We start from the raw sequence: 14,188 nt of genomic DNA, 5'->3' as shown, positions 1-14,188 counted from the left end.
AGCAAAAACGTTTTAGCGTCAACATTGCAACGTCCTACGACTATTGCACATACCCACATCGCGATGTAGACGATAAAAGTAAAATATAGTAAGGCCATTGAATAGTCACCAACAACATCAGACATACAAACAAACCATCCTAAACAGTGATACAAAGTAACATCTGAATTCTTACCTGTGGCCTTTGATTCCATTCTTGTTCCTCTTACAGTCGTCTCCATCCAGTGTAGACTGAGCTCTGACCATACGAGAGCATCGCCCTTTCCTCTCTCCATTACTATCTCCTCCTCCTCCTCCGTTCCCCCTTCGCTCTCCCTGCGCACCATTTCCTATCCTCCCGTTTCCCTCTTTTGGAGGACGATGGGAGTGATGGTGGCGGTGTCCTCTTTCTTCTCCTCTTCGGAAGTCATTGACCTCCTCCTCAGGGGAGCCGGCCTGGTGATGGTGCCTGTGTCCCTGCCCTCCATCCCGGCTGTGGCTACTCTCCCCTCTCTTTTCTCCTATCTGGCCACTGTCTGTGTTGTTATCTCTGCTCCGGCTGTGATGGGCATGGTGCCTCCCTCCCCAGTCTTCACCTCCATCCCTGCTCTCTCCATTCCTGTCACGGTGCCTGTGATGCTTCCTGGAGTGGGTGTGGAAGTTGTCACTTGTCGATTCCTGCCGGAGATCATCTGCCTCATCCCGTCCTCCTTTAGCAGACCTGCTGGGTTTGTCACCGTTCTTGGCCTCCACCACAAGTGGCCGGTCCAGGTGAGTCTTCATGTCAGGGTGCAGGTGGAGGGCGGAGGACACCTGGAGGCGCTCCTCAGGGTCGAGCTCGTTGAACAAAGCCTCGCTGCTCGTCCTCATGTTGTGTCTCCTCAGCTGGTTGGTCCTCTGCTCCCACACTGACATGGCCTTTGCTGACCGCTGCTGCTCCTTACTGCAAACAGGAATCAAACCCACTTAAAGCGATCATGGGCGAAGGAAAAACAACGACGTACACACATTTTATGTGAATCTTTTTTTCTTTTACTTTGAGTTCTTTTTCTTATAGGTGAACATCACCACTCACAGTTTCATCCATAGCCATTATAATCATCCATAATCTACTAATAACACTCCATTCACACTTTTGTAATTTAATTTGACTCATCAGGTCCCTAATTAGGAAAAGTAAGTAATAAGAAACCAGACACAGGGTGTTCTATGGATGTTTCAGCACAAATGTCCACCATGGTAAAGCTTTCACTTACCATGCTTGAGGGTTATACTGTTTGAAGAAAGTAGTTTATATCCTCCATAACAAAATATGATTATTTGTAAGATGGTAAAATGTATCTATTGCTAAGGGTTGTTACATGCTCTTGTCATGACATGATCTGATGGATGGGGAAAAGGTAAAGGACAAATCGTCTTGACAGTGTTTTCACACATGTTTATAAGGTTTTCCTATGACTCGTACAAGAAAACTGAATGCAGAGCAAGCTTCCCATGGATTAAAATAGATACATTTACTATTTCATATGGAAAGCACATTTTGTTGAAATTAAAGATTGATCTATGTTTCTTTCACTACTTGTATAAAATGATGATGATCAGAGGTGAGTCTTTAAAACAAAAAGGTCTAATTCATCCTTCCGAAACACTCCTCCTCAATCAGGAATTTATTCCAGAATTCACAACAGATAATTTGGCCCATACTGCCCTATTGATTAAAAAATGACTTAAAATTTGTGGAACATACCCCATGGGCAACCACCTGCGTGGAACTGCTGAGGGCAGCCTCCCTGATCTGAATCCGAGTGGTTGTTGGACTTCTGTGCTAGTAACGGACTGTCTACAACAAACACCATGTTCAGGCATAGGGATGTTCATAAGCGTACGTGGTACCAGAGCACCCAAGGCCGAAGGTCAATGATCGATTTTATAACTGTTTCATCTGATCGGAGGCCGTATGTTTTGGACACTCGGGTGAAGAGAGGGGCGGAGCTGTGGTCTTAAGGTCTTAGGTGCCTCAAGGGGCGGTAAGCCAAGAACACCCTGGTGGACACGGGTGGTCAGGGAAGCCGTCCGACTGAAGAAGGAGTCTTTCAGGGATATGTTATCCCGGAGGACTCCAGAGGCAGTTGCAGGGCACCAAAAAGCTGCAGCCTCTGCCGTGAAAGACGCAAAGCAGTGTGTGGGAGAACTACAGGGAAGACATGGAGAAGGACTTTTGGTCGGCACCAAGGTGTCTCACCACCTAAGGAGGGGGAAGCGGGGTCCCATCCAAGCTGTGTACAGTAAGGATGGGGCGCTGTTGACCTCAACTGAGGAAGTAATAGGGCGGTGGAAAGAACACTTTGAGGAACTCCTAAATCCAACTAATACACCCTCTATGTAAGAAGCAGAGCAGGAGGATGATGGGGGATTGTCATCAATTTCCCAGGTGGAAGTTGCTGAGGTAGTCAAACAACAAAGTCAACCAGGGACTGATGAGATCCCTCCAGAATTGCTGAAAGATCTGGGTGTGGAGGGGCTGTCTTGGATGGCACGCCTCTACAACATTGCGTGGATGTTTGGGACAGTGCCTAAGGAGTAGCAGACCAGGTTGGGGGTTCCCCTGTTCAAAAATGGGGACCAGAGGGTGTGTGCCAATTACTAAAATGCGGATTCCGTCCTGGTTGTGGAACAACAGACCAGCTCTTCACTCTCGCAAGGATCCTGGAGGTAGCCTAGGAGTATGCCCAACCTGTCCACATGTGTTTTGTGGATCTGGAGAAGGCGTATAACCGGGTCCTGATGGCATTATCGGCCTGCGACCTTCAACACTAACTGGATTGGTTTGAAGGCAAGTGTGAAGCAGCTGGAATGAGGATCAGCACCTCAAAATCTGAGGCCAAAGTTCTCTGCAGGAATCCGATAGCGTGTCTACTCCATGTAGGGAATGAGTCCTTACCAAGTGAAGGCGTTCAAATACCTTGGGTCTTGTTCACGAGTGAGCGGACAAGGTGAGGGAGATTGGTCGGAGAATCATTGCAGCGGGTGCAGTATTACATTCAATTTTTCACACCGTTGTGATAAAAACAGAGCGGAGTTAGAAGGCAAAGCTCTTGACCTACTTTTAAGTACATCTACATGCTGTACCTTTCAGGAATTACATTACTAAAGCCAACAACACTGACATACCATGACAGTAGTTGCTGTTATTGTTCCTCATGTCCACACTGGCCCAAATGAAATCCCTTCTTACTGTGATTTTAACAGGAGCTTAGGAACAAAGTCCACCGTCCTCGATAGTGGACTGTGGATTCGGTCCTTATCTTCTACACTGACATTGCTATTAGAAGGTATTTGGCTGTGGCCAGTTATGGAGAACAGCAACCAATAACTCTTTAATTTAGCTTACATATGGCTGATGTGAGTGTTGTATATAGATAAACTTTAAAAACCTATCCTTTAATAGGGTCACCATATCCCATGACCATCCTTATTACAGTACTTTATCAATTAGAGAAGGCATGAATAAGGTAGATAATCATCAAAATTGCAATTGTCAACAAAAACAAAAAAAGTGTTTGAGCAAACTAAAACCACACTGCTGTGTGACAAAGAATATGCCGGCTAAAATAAAAGCTACTATATGTCTGTATTTTCCAAAAACAAAGTCAGGAAAAAGGCAATACTCCAGAGGACAAAATCAACAAAAGAATCCCATCATGTTTGGGCATGATGCCTTCATCGGAGCCTATAGCTACTAAAGTATGACTGCCGGAAAATTAACATATTATTACTGACTTTGCCACTTTATTTGAAACAGAAAATTCACAGACAGCCTGATCTCAGAAAAACGCCACATTACATAGTGGTGGCGAGTAATGTGTTAATTTTACATGCCGGCACCATGGAAGCATTGCCAATGGAAAGTTAATTAGGATCCTTTTGTCTAGGTGGGCCCTGGGCACACGTATTACCTAGTTCAACACAGTCTGTGTACTAAGTCTGCGTCTGGAAGAAGACGTAGTGGATGGGAGGGCTGTATCAAATAAACATGGACTTTCAACCACTGTGTATGTCCTGTTTGACAAAAAAATCAATGCTTACTATTTTTTAAATAGTTTTTATAGCAACGTACTTAACTTCCATACATAACTTACTTATTTACAGTAATGGGAATATTGGCGTTATAAATAACAGCGTTACTTTTTTCAGTAACGAGTAACTCTTCCCGTCTCAATAACGCCGTTACCGTTACTGCCGAAAAATGCGGCGCGTTACTATAATTGAAGCTGTTTTTTCATCATACCAACTTGATCTCTGAGTCGAGAGGCAAAGACAAACTTTTCCTGCTAAAGATTTTCCACCGTGTTCAGAAAACATAGGCACTATGACTCCAAGTGGCTACTTGCTCCGAAGCTAATCCCTGTCACTTTCTCACTTCTCCCTCGCTCTATCACACACACACACACACACACACACACACACACACACACACACACACACACACACACACACAGCAGCGCGTATATAGAGCACCAGAGTGTATATAATTGTTATTTATTTTAGATTTTTGCTATAGTGTTTAACAAGCATTATTTAATTTTGCCCAGTTGTGGCCTGTTGAGGGGCAATAAATATCAAAAGTTCCAAAAGGTCTACAGTATGTTGTTATTTGTATCAATCCACTAGACATAACATCTATATACATGGCATTTGATTGGAGACTGGTCTCACTTTGTCCCACAGCAACATTAAAAGAGTTTAGATTTGTGTACAGTTTCTGTTAATAATATATTGTATATAGTGTCCATTTTCACATAATATTCAGACTTTTCATAAATAATTGAACATGCACATGTATTTTATGTTCCGTTAAAGAGGGGGGAGGTGGGGTCGCATTTGAGCCTTTAACAATTTACGTGAAAGGAACGCATTAGTTACTTTTTGAAGTAACAAGTTACTTTTATAATTTGTAACTGAGTATCTAATTTAGTTACTTTTTGGAAGAAGTATCTAGTAACTGTAACTATGTAACACTGTAACATAAATTATTTCTGTGGTGCCAGCAGGTAGGATTGTGCATGCCAACAAAATTCTATTATTTTTGGCTTTACAGCAGCTGTCAAAAGATGGAATAGCCTGACATGTCATGCGGCAAACCTTGCTAATCTGGCATGCAAGAAAACTAAAACAGAAAACATTTTCCAAATTCTGTTTGACTTAAGTCATGTTTAAATGGGGCAGGCAGGACCAACATGCTATGGGTGATGGGTATTCACGACATGTATTATCTTTAACAAGCACACTCCTACTTGGAGAAGAATATGGTGAGAGATCACGCTAAATGGTTGAAAAATGTCCTTTTTTGAACATGAAAAAAGACATCGTAAACCATCAATCCTTTGATGTGTCCTCATTTGCATCTATCATACATGAAAGCATTGCATACTGTGTCTGCACAGTATGACTCATTTACATAAGGCTTTATGGGTTAGTTAAATTTGTTCCATTGAGTCACCTGTACCTCAAGATTCGTCGGGCGGGAGAGGAGTAGACAGAATAACTCCTAAAAGACAGAAGACACAGAGAACACAGGACAGGTATCCACAGACAGGTGAGCTACGGACATACAGGTAGTGTTTAAATGTTCACAGAAAGGAAAGTGAAGGATATAAAACCGAGGGGATAGAGGCATTATTTTGTGAGATAGATTACATAAGAAAGCACATGCACACACTGACAAAAGCAATGTCAAAGAAATTATAGTCCCTTCTAGTAATGCATTTGTGTTATATCAAACAGGTGAGTTGTTAAATAAGCATCTCTGGCCTTCCTTTAATCGATTGAGACAACAGATTGCCCAGCAAGAGAGCAAACTTACAGCTGGAAGTTGCGCTTAATTGTGGCCGTGGCTCATATTGTCTTTGTAAAGTGATGTCTTGGGGTCTGCGATATCAAACAGACTGGAAATGTCAAACTGCCTGTGGTGGTGGCAACGCTCAGAGAAATTAAACATTTATACACAAATTATTCACATCAGAGAACACAGAGCGGAAGATGAATTACTGTAGGCGCCGACACAGAGGAGCTGTAACCATCAACAAAGTGTACACAGTGGTTGGTTAAGACCAGAGTGTGTTGTAATGACACCCAGACTGGTCTCATATAGATTTAATGTTGTTATTGTTCCATTTCATGTAATGTTTTTCTACTCTGTGAGGCACTTTGTGATGGCTTGTTTTTTATAAGAATCATAAATACATTTCCCTTTACCAGTAATGAAGACATTTAGTCTTTTGGAGGTCCAGAGGAGAAGAGGAGAAAAGAGACAAGGGGAGGAGTGGAGAGGAAAGGAGAGGTAACAAGAAAAGGAGAGGGAACAGGATGGGAAAAGAGAGGAAAGGAAACATGCAGGAAAAAAGAAGGGATGAAGAAACAAAGAAAGTGGAGGGAAGGAGAAGAAAAGGAAGAAAAGAAGGAAAGAGAAGACGAGGAGAGTTAACAAGTAAAAGAGAGGACAGAAGATAAGGAGACAAGAAAAGTTAGGGAATCGGAGATGAGACGAAAGAGGAAATGAGAAGAAACAAGAAGAGACAAAGGGAAGAGAGAAGAGGAGAGCAGGAAAGGAGAAGTGAGGGGAGGAGAGGAGACAAAGGAGGAGAGAAGACGAGGAGGAGAATATTGTAACAGAGAGTGATAACTCACGCTGACTGAATGCTGTTGATGGACGACCTGCGAGAGTGTGCATCTCGATTTTGCTTTACAAAACTGTACATGCAGAACAAAAACAAAAGAAAAATGAGACACAAATCTGAAGGGGACAGGTGGACTGTCAGTCGGTCTGTCCACCTGTCCCCTTCTGTCTTACAATAAAGGACTAAACTGTGCAACTACGTCAATAACACAACAGCAACAAAAGTGTGTTACTCAGCACAATGAGGACACAAAGCTGAAACTGAAACAGTTCAGAACTTTCTAAAAACAGTTCAGGAGTTTCATTCCCAAAAAACAAAAGCACAGGTAACTACCATTGAAATTATTTTTTATGGTACAAATTGAAGAGTTTTACATACTCTTACGGTTTTAGATTTAGACTGTAAAATCTTTTCTAATGAAGGAATTTAAAAAAAAAAAAGTCTAAAGTTATTTGGTAATGAAACCCTGTCCCTGAAACAGTACTTAATGCCCACAAAACAGTTTGTTTCAAATAAAACTCACTTGTTATAGGTTACCACACTGTTCTTAGAACACTGAATGTAATGCACAATATCACACAATAACAGTAACGTTAATGAAAGTGAAAAGGGGAAAGATGTACATTGCTGGGATAAAGTCTGACATCTCGCTTGTCAGATGTCCCTCCCCTTCCATTCCGCTATTTCCACTTTATATTTTGCAATGGCAACTTAAATAAAAGTACAAATAACAAGAGACATATTTACTTTAGTAAAAGTAGAAGTACCACAACGACAACCCTACCTAAGTAAAAGTAAAAAGTACCTGATTTTAAATGTATATTACTTACTACTATGCTTAAGTATTAAAAGTAAAAGTAATTGCATAACAATTTATTCTCTTAATGTCTATATTCTAATAATTAAAAAAAAAAAAAACAGTATGGGCTGTGGCATTTTAAGTAATTTAGTTTTAGGTGCTTACCATCTGCGTTCCAGTTTACATTCTGATTTAAAATGCTGCTAAGGCACCACACCAGTTGGAAAAGCAGAAAGAGGCCGGGCTCTGGAATCTTTGGTTATACATATGTCTATGGTGGTTATATTTATGGTGGTTACATATATCTACGGCAACCGAACTTCACTGGTGAGACAACCATGTGACCGTCAGGAAGACATTTTGGCAAGGGGAAAAACTGATCAAAAAATGTAGCTAACGGAACATTGTAGAAATGTAGTGGAGTAGAAAGTATAGATAATTGCTGCAAAATGTAACAAAGTAAAACTCAAAAGTCTGCCATATTGATTTTACTTAAGAAAAAGAGCAGATATGTGGAAATTGTACTTACAGTACAGTAACAAAGTATTTGTACTTTGTTACACTCCACCACTGCCCATAAATGATAAGCAGTGTAGCCACACCATACACCAGCACTGACACAGCGCTGTGGAGATGGGTCTGGCAATGTGTGACTACAAGTTAGCTAACCAGTGATTTAGCTACAGAGCTGGATTGGGACGCATCTTAAACTGGAATGGATAGTTAATCCCTCCAATTGTAAATTCTTTGTGACTACTAGCTAGTTTCAAACTAGTGATTCGCTTAATCAGATTACACCATTAAAATGTAAGAAATGTCTTTACAACTAACATTAGTAACGTTAAAGACTTTAGGAATGTGTACAGTAAATCAGTTACTAGCACTGTCCAAGAGCAAGGAACTAGCTAGCTATATAACATTATGTAAACAGGAAGTCAGTGTAGCATCAAAAACTAGTATAACTTCCAAAAAATATTTTTTTACAGGCAAAAAAATATGTATCTGTGTAAATGTACGTTTTTGTATTACTCTGTTTTATTTGTGTCTACTTAGCTATGTGTAGAAATAAGTATGTTTCAGAGTAATTAATGTTAGTATTCATACAGTTTAGCTAGATAGATAACTTAGTGGAAAAAAATCAAACTACTACTATACTATAAAACATTAACGTTATGCCAACGAACTTTACTCTTACATAACGCTTTGTGATTTGATGTATGTTTTATTATTTTTGTAAATAATTACCTCTTCTAATCGTCACTCTTAACGGGTCATGTGTTAGCAAGCTCACGTTAACATTAGCTAAAATTAGCTAACGTTAGTATTATCAGTTGGTTCAGTTAGCTAACGACATTACACAACAGTTAAAGGTACAGCTGGCAGTGACTGGAAGTAATTAGTAACAACTAATAATTAATTTAGTCATGTGTAAAACTCCACTTAATAAACACTACGTTTGAAATTACCAACAGTTGGTGCAACCAGCTCCTAAACATTGTGCACACTCTGACCTAACGCCATTTCTTCTCTTAATACATTCATGAATTTCTTACTGAGAATGATGGCAATTAATAGGCGAGCAAAATCACAACATCTGGTGTGAGCAAAATACACTTAACTGAACAGATGGGTATCAAAAGAAAGCATATTTTAACCTCCAACATTACATATAGCAGCTATGAATCACTGATCAGGATGAAAACTCATCTTAAAATCAGCTTCTTCTTGAGACTCTTATAATTCGGTATTAAGCTAGGCTCTAAAAATAGGTGGGATTTGGAGTTGCAATTAATTTCTGCGCTGACACAGGACCCCAAACTTATCAATCACAGGTGTTGGTGGAGAGGGGGCGGGTCAGAGGTTTTAGCCTCACAGGACCTATCTGGGTATATAAAGTCATCCCTGTCATTATCATCTTAGAAAAGATGGGAACTTCTGACAGTGAGGAAGTGAAATCAAGGTTTTCTTCTATCTTGTTCATATGACTCATGTTGCATCTTTCTGATAGTTTAACAGTATTTGAATTACATTTTGCCACCAAAGTGGGCAAAAACATGTTAGGTTAATGATAATGAAGAAAGTAACGACCACTGCTGAATACTAACATCTATTGTTGATTGAAGCATCCTTAATTGTTTCTACTATTGACAAAAGGTATAGACAATGGAGTGTAGGCTAATAAACAAGGCAACACCAAAGGAGCGCTCCAGACAGTGCATCAAACACAGTGCGTATGTACACAGCCATTACAGACTGAGAAGGAAGAACATACAGAAAGACAACACACTGAAAGACAAAGCGACATGTACTTCCAGTGTGGGTAAACAGAGCTGCTGTCAGAGGAGAGAGATGTCGGGGAACTTACGCAGCGATTGAGATGTTGGCTGCTGACATTGGGCTGACTTCCTTCACCTCCAAAGCTTTCTGCAGGGCAAGCTTCTTATTGGCGGCCTCCTCCTGCTCCTCTTCATCCTTTAGTGAGTTAGAACCAAGACATCTAATTATGCTTAATGAAAATAAATTACAACATGGTGGTGCTGTGTGCACAAGCCGGGCTTTTGTCAGTGCTGGTTTGACAAAAAAAGTACATTAATTTTGCTATGTGTTACTAATGCATCTTCAAATACATCAGACAGTCTAACCGAGCCTACCTTAGTCAGTTCCTGTGCATTTGCGAGGTTATCAACAGCGATAGCCAAGAAGACATTCAGCAGGGTGTCTGAATAACAACAGGACTCAGGAGAAAATACCGGAGTACATTATTTTTCAATGAAATGTGCAACATTTCCCCCCCCCCCAAACACACTAAAGTAGGGCCTACAAAATGTGATTTTGTTCATCTACAAGTCTTCCTGTAAAAGTCAGGCCAATATTTGCAGTGTATTTCAACAAAAGCATTTTAAAGACCGTATTCATTGAGCGTAAGAGATCATAAGAGAGACTAAAACTTTCGTAACTTTGGAAATAACTCTGATCTGATTTTAAAGATTCTTTGAAATTTCCTCTCACGCCTCCCGCATAACAAATACTTTCAGCTCCAGATCTAATGAACAAATGTGTCAGTACATATATGCTGTTTCAATACTGTTTGTAAGTGTGCTGTCATGATGACTGCCGCCTCTGGCGGGGCTTTAAACTTTTAGTATGTATCCTAGTTCAATAAGACATTCAAACCAAGTTACTAATTCCTGAGTTTCAAGAATCTAAGGTGTTATTACTTAAAGTTCCAAAATTAAGTACACTCAATGAGAAAGAAATTGCGAGATTTTGAGTGTGTTGTTGAACGACACTATTTTCTGTTAATGGCATCAAGGAAATGGAAAAACTGAGCACTAATTTTGACCCAAAACCATTTATACATTTCAATCCTGCTCCTTCTGACCCAAACACACTGCAGTTTGAATGACAAGATATCAAAGAGGATACAGTTTCCGAAGAGCGTGAGGACAATGAAGTAGACAGAAGAGAACATGCCACGGCGAACGCCCCCGTGAGACTCGATCCCGTGGTACATCACGGCGTTCCAGTCCTCGCCAGTCAGAATCTGAGGAAGACAGGAGATTCAGAATATCACCGGGGACACCAGCGGGTTGTAAAGCCCCCTTCAAATCTCAGACTGTAGAATTAAATAATTTTACAGAGTCATGGGTTATGAGCACAGACTAATTGAAGGATTATCAGCAAGCTCATGAGGGGACAGAAGGCACGCACACCAGTCATTCCCTCTAATTAAAATGCATAAAATCTTTATTTTTCTATGAACTCTCTCATTTACTCAGACGCTGTGAAGTGCACCTGGAAGTCTGGAGTGTCTCACCTGGAACACAGTGAGGATGGCTGCCGCGAAGGTATCAAAGTTTGTTGTTGGCGTCTCATCTTCAAAGTTAAACCTAAAAGAATCAGAATCACATCATTATAAAGAGGGAAAAAAAACAAATAATAAAACTGTAGTCCCAGTCTTAATGGTACCTACCTGCAGTTTAGGAGGAGATACAAGAAAAGTTACATTCATTCATTTTAAAGGTAAAAGTACATTTATTCATTTTCAAATAAAAAATATAAAGAAACCACTTGGACTAATATTTAGGAGCGGGTGGCTGAACTGTCAAAGCATCAATACATCTTTCTGCTCACGAGAAACATGACAACACAGAAACTGACACAGTCACACCTTGAGTCAGAGCTGCACCAGTTCTTCCTCCTCTCGTTGTCTTTTATGGTCTACTGTCAATCCATAAGTCCACCCCACAAGTTGTACTTCTATACTTGTGAGGACCTTTACAGGCATAAACAACCCTGCCTCCTAAAAAAGTATGTTCCCATACAAGGAAACTGAATTCTCAATTACGTTTTTAGGGAAACATATTTTCAAGTGACCAAGCTGTAAAAAAAAGCCACAAAAAAGCATTTTTGTAATGTCATTTTAAAGGTACAATATGTAACATTTCTGCCTTAAAATGTCAAAAAACAACTATACCTAAATTATATATTTTGCTGAGTTTTGTACTTACACTATCCTAAATGTTTCCACCAACATTTAAACCCAGAGAAATCTGTTATTTTATTTCAATGACACGTGACGTTTCATTTAGTCGCCTGTCAGTGGCGTTATAAAACCTTTGACCCCTCTGGTTCCTCGGGCACCCAGATGATACGTTCAAGAGTGATTGTAAATCATACAATATCACAGAAAGAATAATACTCAGTAATACAGCTTGCTTTCGGCCACACAGCATAATTTTGTCATCAATTGATCCAGCTTCATGTGCTACCTTGACAAGTAACATTAGCGTTAGCTCACGCTATTCCTCGGTGGAAAACGTTACCGTTATAAGGTTAAAACATCGTTTAACACGTTAAAGAAGTAATTTCAAGTATAGTTGTTTTGATCAAGTAAAGTAGACGATTTTGTTTGCCAGCTAGCGTTAACGTTAGCTGTAGATAGACGACAAATGTAATGATAATTTAGCAAGCTGTCCCACCCTGTTTTTCTGCCTCACTCCCCGTTGCTAAGACACTTCAGTCGGGATGAGAGTGGATAACAGCCCAGGGGACACGACACATCCACAGTTAGCCAGCAGCCAGCCACTGTGCCAGCCACTACAGCCCCGGTGTTGGGCTGAAATTCTCCCGCTAGCGTTTAGTGGTTTTCTTTACAGTTACGTTTGACCAACAAACGTTACAACAAACCTTTTTCCCCAAGTGCTGAAAATGTCCAAAAATCATCTTTGCCTTTTGGTTTCAGGCGGGACACAACCAGTGGTCTCTCGGGGGAAAGTCCTGTATTTGTTGACCCATTAGTCCACCCCACTTTCACAGTTTTTAGTTTGACAAACGTCATCTGGAGCAAAATATGTTTCCCTCAAAACGCAATGGAATAGGCTATGCAGTTTAGTTGTTTGTGATCAGCTGACATAATGCATTCCCTAGCCCCTGAAAGGTTACTTGCAGATTCGTTCAACTTGAAAATAAAGTTTGGTTTGTCTGTTCTGAACCACTGTAGAAACATGGCGGGTTAAATTCCAAAAAATTGTAAAACTCACATTGGTCCTCACAAAGACAGATGTACAACACAGGCACAGGAGTAGGTTTTTCAAATTCCTTCACGGCTTCAGGTACGGACTAGTGTATTCATAGATGAAGGGACTTGTCTTGATAATGGATGGGAGAAGGAGAGGAAGAGAAACATGCAGCAGGAAACACCAGTCACCAGGGAGCCATGGCTCCAACTTTGAAGTCCAAAACACACTGCCTCTGCAGCTCAGGGTTACACCAAGTGACAAGTGTCACATGCATGCAATGCAGCACGTCAACAAATCCACAAGGCGTATTAACCATCCGATACCAAGCAGATACTGTAAAGCTGGAGTAATGCCTTGATTGATTTTTTTTTTCTTTTGAGTTGATATCTCACCTGAACAGCCAATTTATGATCACCAAGAAACATAAAAAAGAAATAATACTGAGAATGTTGGTTGAAGGGATCTGTGTATTTGAGTTTCTCCTTGTCCACTGTGAGAGCTAGCCTACACCACCACCACAAAAGAACATGTGCTGACAGTTGACAAGAGAAGAAAATCAAAGTAGTCTAAATTTAGCAGGCAGAAGAGAAACTCGAAACAAAAAAAACAAAAAAAATTCTGGGGCGTCGATGATGCTTTAGCACCTCAAAACTACAGCTGTGTATGTGACGTGGGTTTATCATACAGACAGCTGTCTTGACACATCCTACAGTGCCAGTATGTTTTGGGCTCAACACAACATCACTCCAGAATGGAAAGTTGGACACACTTCAACACGGGGAAAAGACAATAACAGAAAACACAATGTCTGAATAAAACAGATTAAGAGTGAATGAACGGGGGATATTTTGTCTTCACAATGTGCAATGCTTGCACTATATTGTTATTTTCATCCTTTTAATCTCTTTTCACACAACCTCTTAAATAGCTAAAAAATATTAGAGGGTATATATTAATAAAAGATACAAATATCAATGAATATGAATATTAACCATATTGGATTCAAAATGGATTCAGCTATCTGAATCCAACACTACTGGATTTACACAAAACTGAAACACTGAGCTCACTACAATTACAGCAGCACAGATGTACAGTGGGGCTCAAAAGTTTGAGCACCCCAGGTAAAAATTTGTATGAATGTGCACAAAGAATCCAAAAAAAAAGGAAAAATTTCCAACAGGCATCAAATGACAGATTAGACATTTGTA

At 40.3% G+C, this 14,188-nt stretch overlaps 1 protein-coding gene across 8 annotated transcripts in view; it reads right to left on the bottom strand.

The window, feature by feature from the left end:
- The window catches only part of cacna1bb (calcium channel, voltage-dependent, N type, alpha 1B subunit, b), a 300,576-nt gene that overhangs the window by 97,146 nt on the left and 189,242 nt on the right, over positions 1 to 14,188 (bottom strand). For 4 of the 8 annotated variants that reach the window (XM_032540360.1, XM_032540362.1, XM_032540361.1 and 1 more), the window contains 7 exons: positions 11,273 to 11,345; positions 10,882 to 10,999; positions 10,107 to 10,174; positions 9,821 to 9,927; positions 6,667 to 6,729; positions 5,486 to 5,527; positions 176 to 922 (listed from right to left, as the gene is read on the bottom strand). In XM_032540360.1, the coding sequence (XP_032396251.1) occupies positions 176 to 922; positions 5,486 to 5,527; positions 6,667 to 6,729; positions 9,821 to 9,927; positions 10,107 to 10,174; positions 10,882 to 10,999; positions 11,273 to 11,345 (1,218 nt within the window). The remainder of the gene's footprint in view (positions 1 to 175; positions 923 to 5,485; positions 5,528 to 6,666; positions 6,730 to 9,820; positions 9,928 to 10,106; positions 10,175 to 10,881; positions 11,000 to 11,272; positions 11,346 to 14,188) is intronic. The other 4 variants (XM_032540365.1, XM_032540366.1, XM_032540363.1 and 1 more) reach the window with 1 other exon arrangement.

The sequence above is a fragment of the Etheostoma spectabile genome, chromosome 16, assembly GCF_008692095.1.
Source record: "Etheostoma spectabile isolate EspeVRDwgs_2016 chromosome 16, UIUC_Espe_1.0, whole genome shotgun sequence".
Taxonomy (NCBI): domain Eukaryota; kingdom Metazoa; phylum Chordata; class Actinopteri; order Perciformes; family Percidae; genus Etheostoma; species Etheostoma spectabile.
This window is presented reverse-complemented; position numbering and strand designations above follow the sequence as displayed.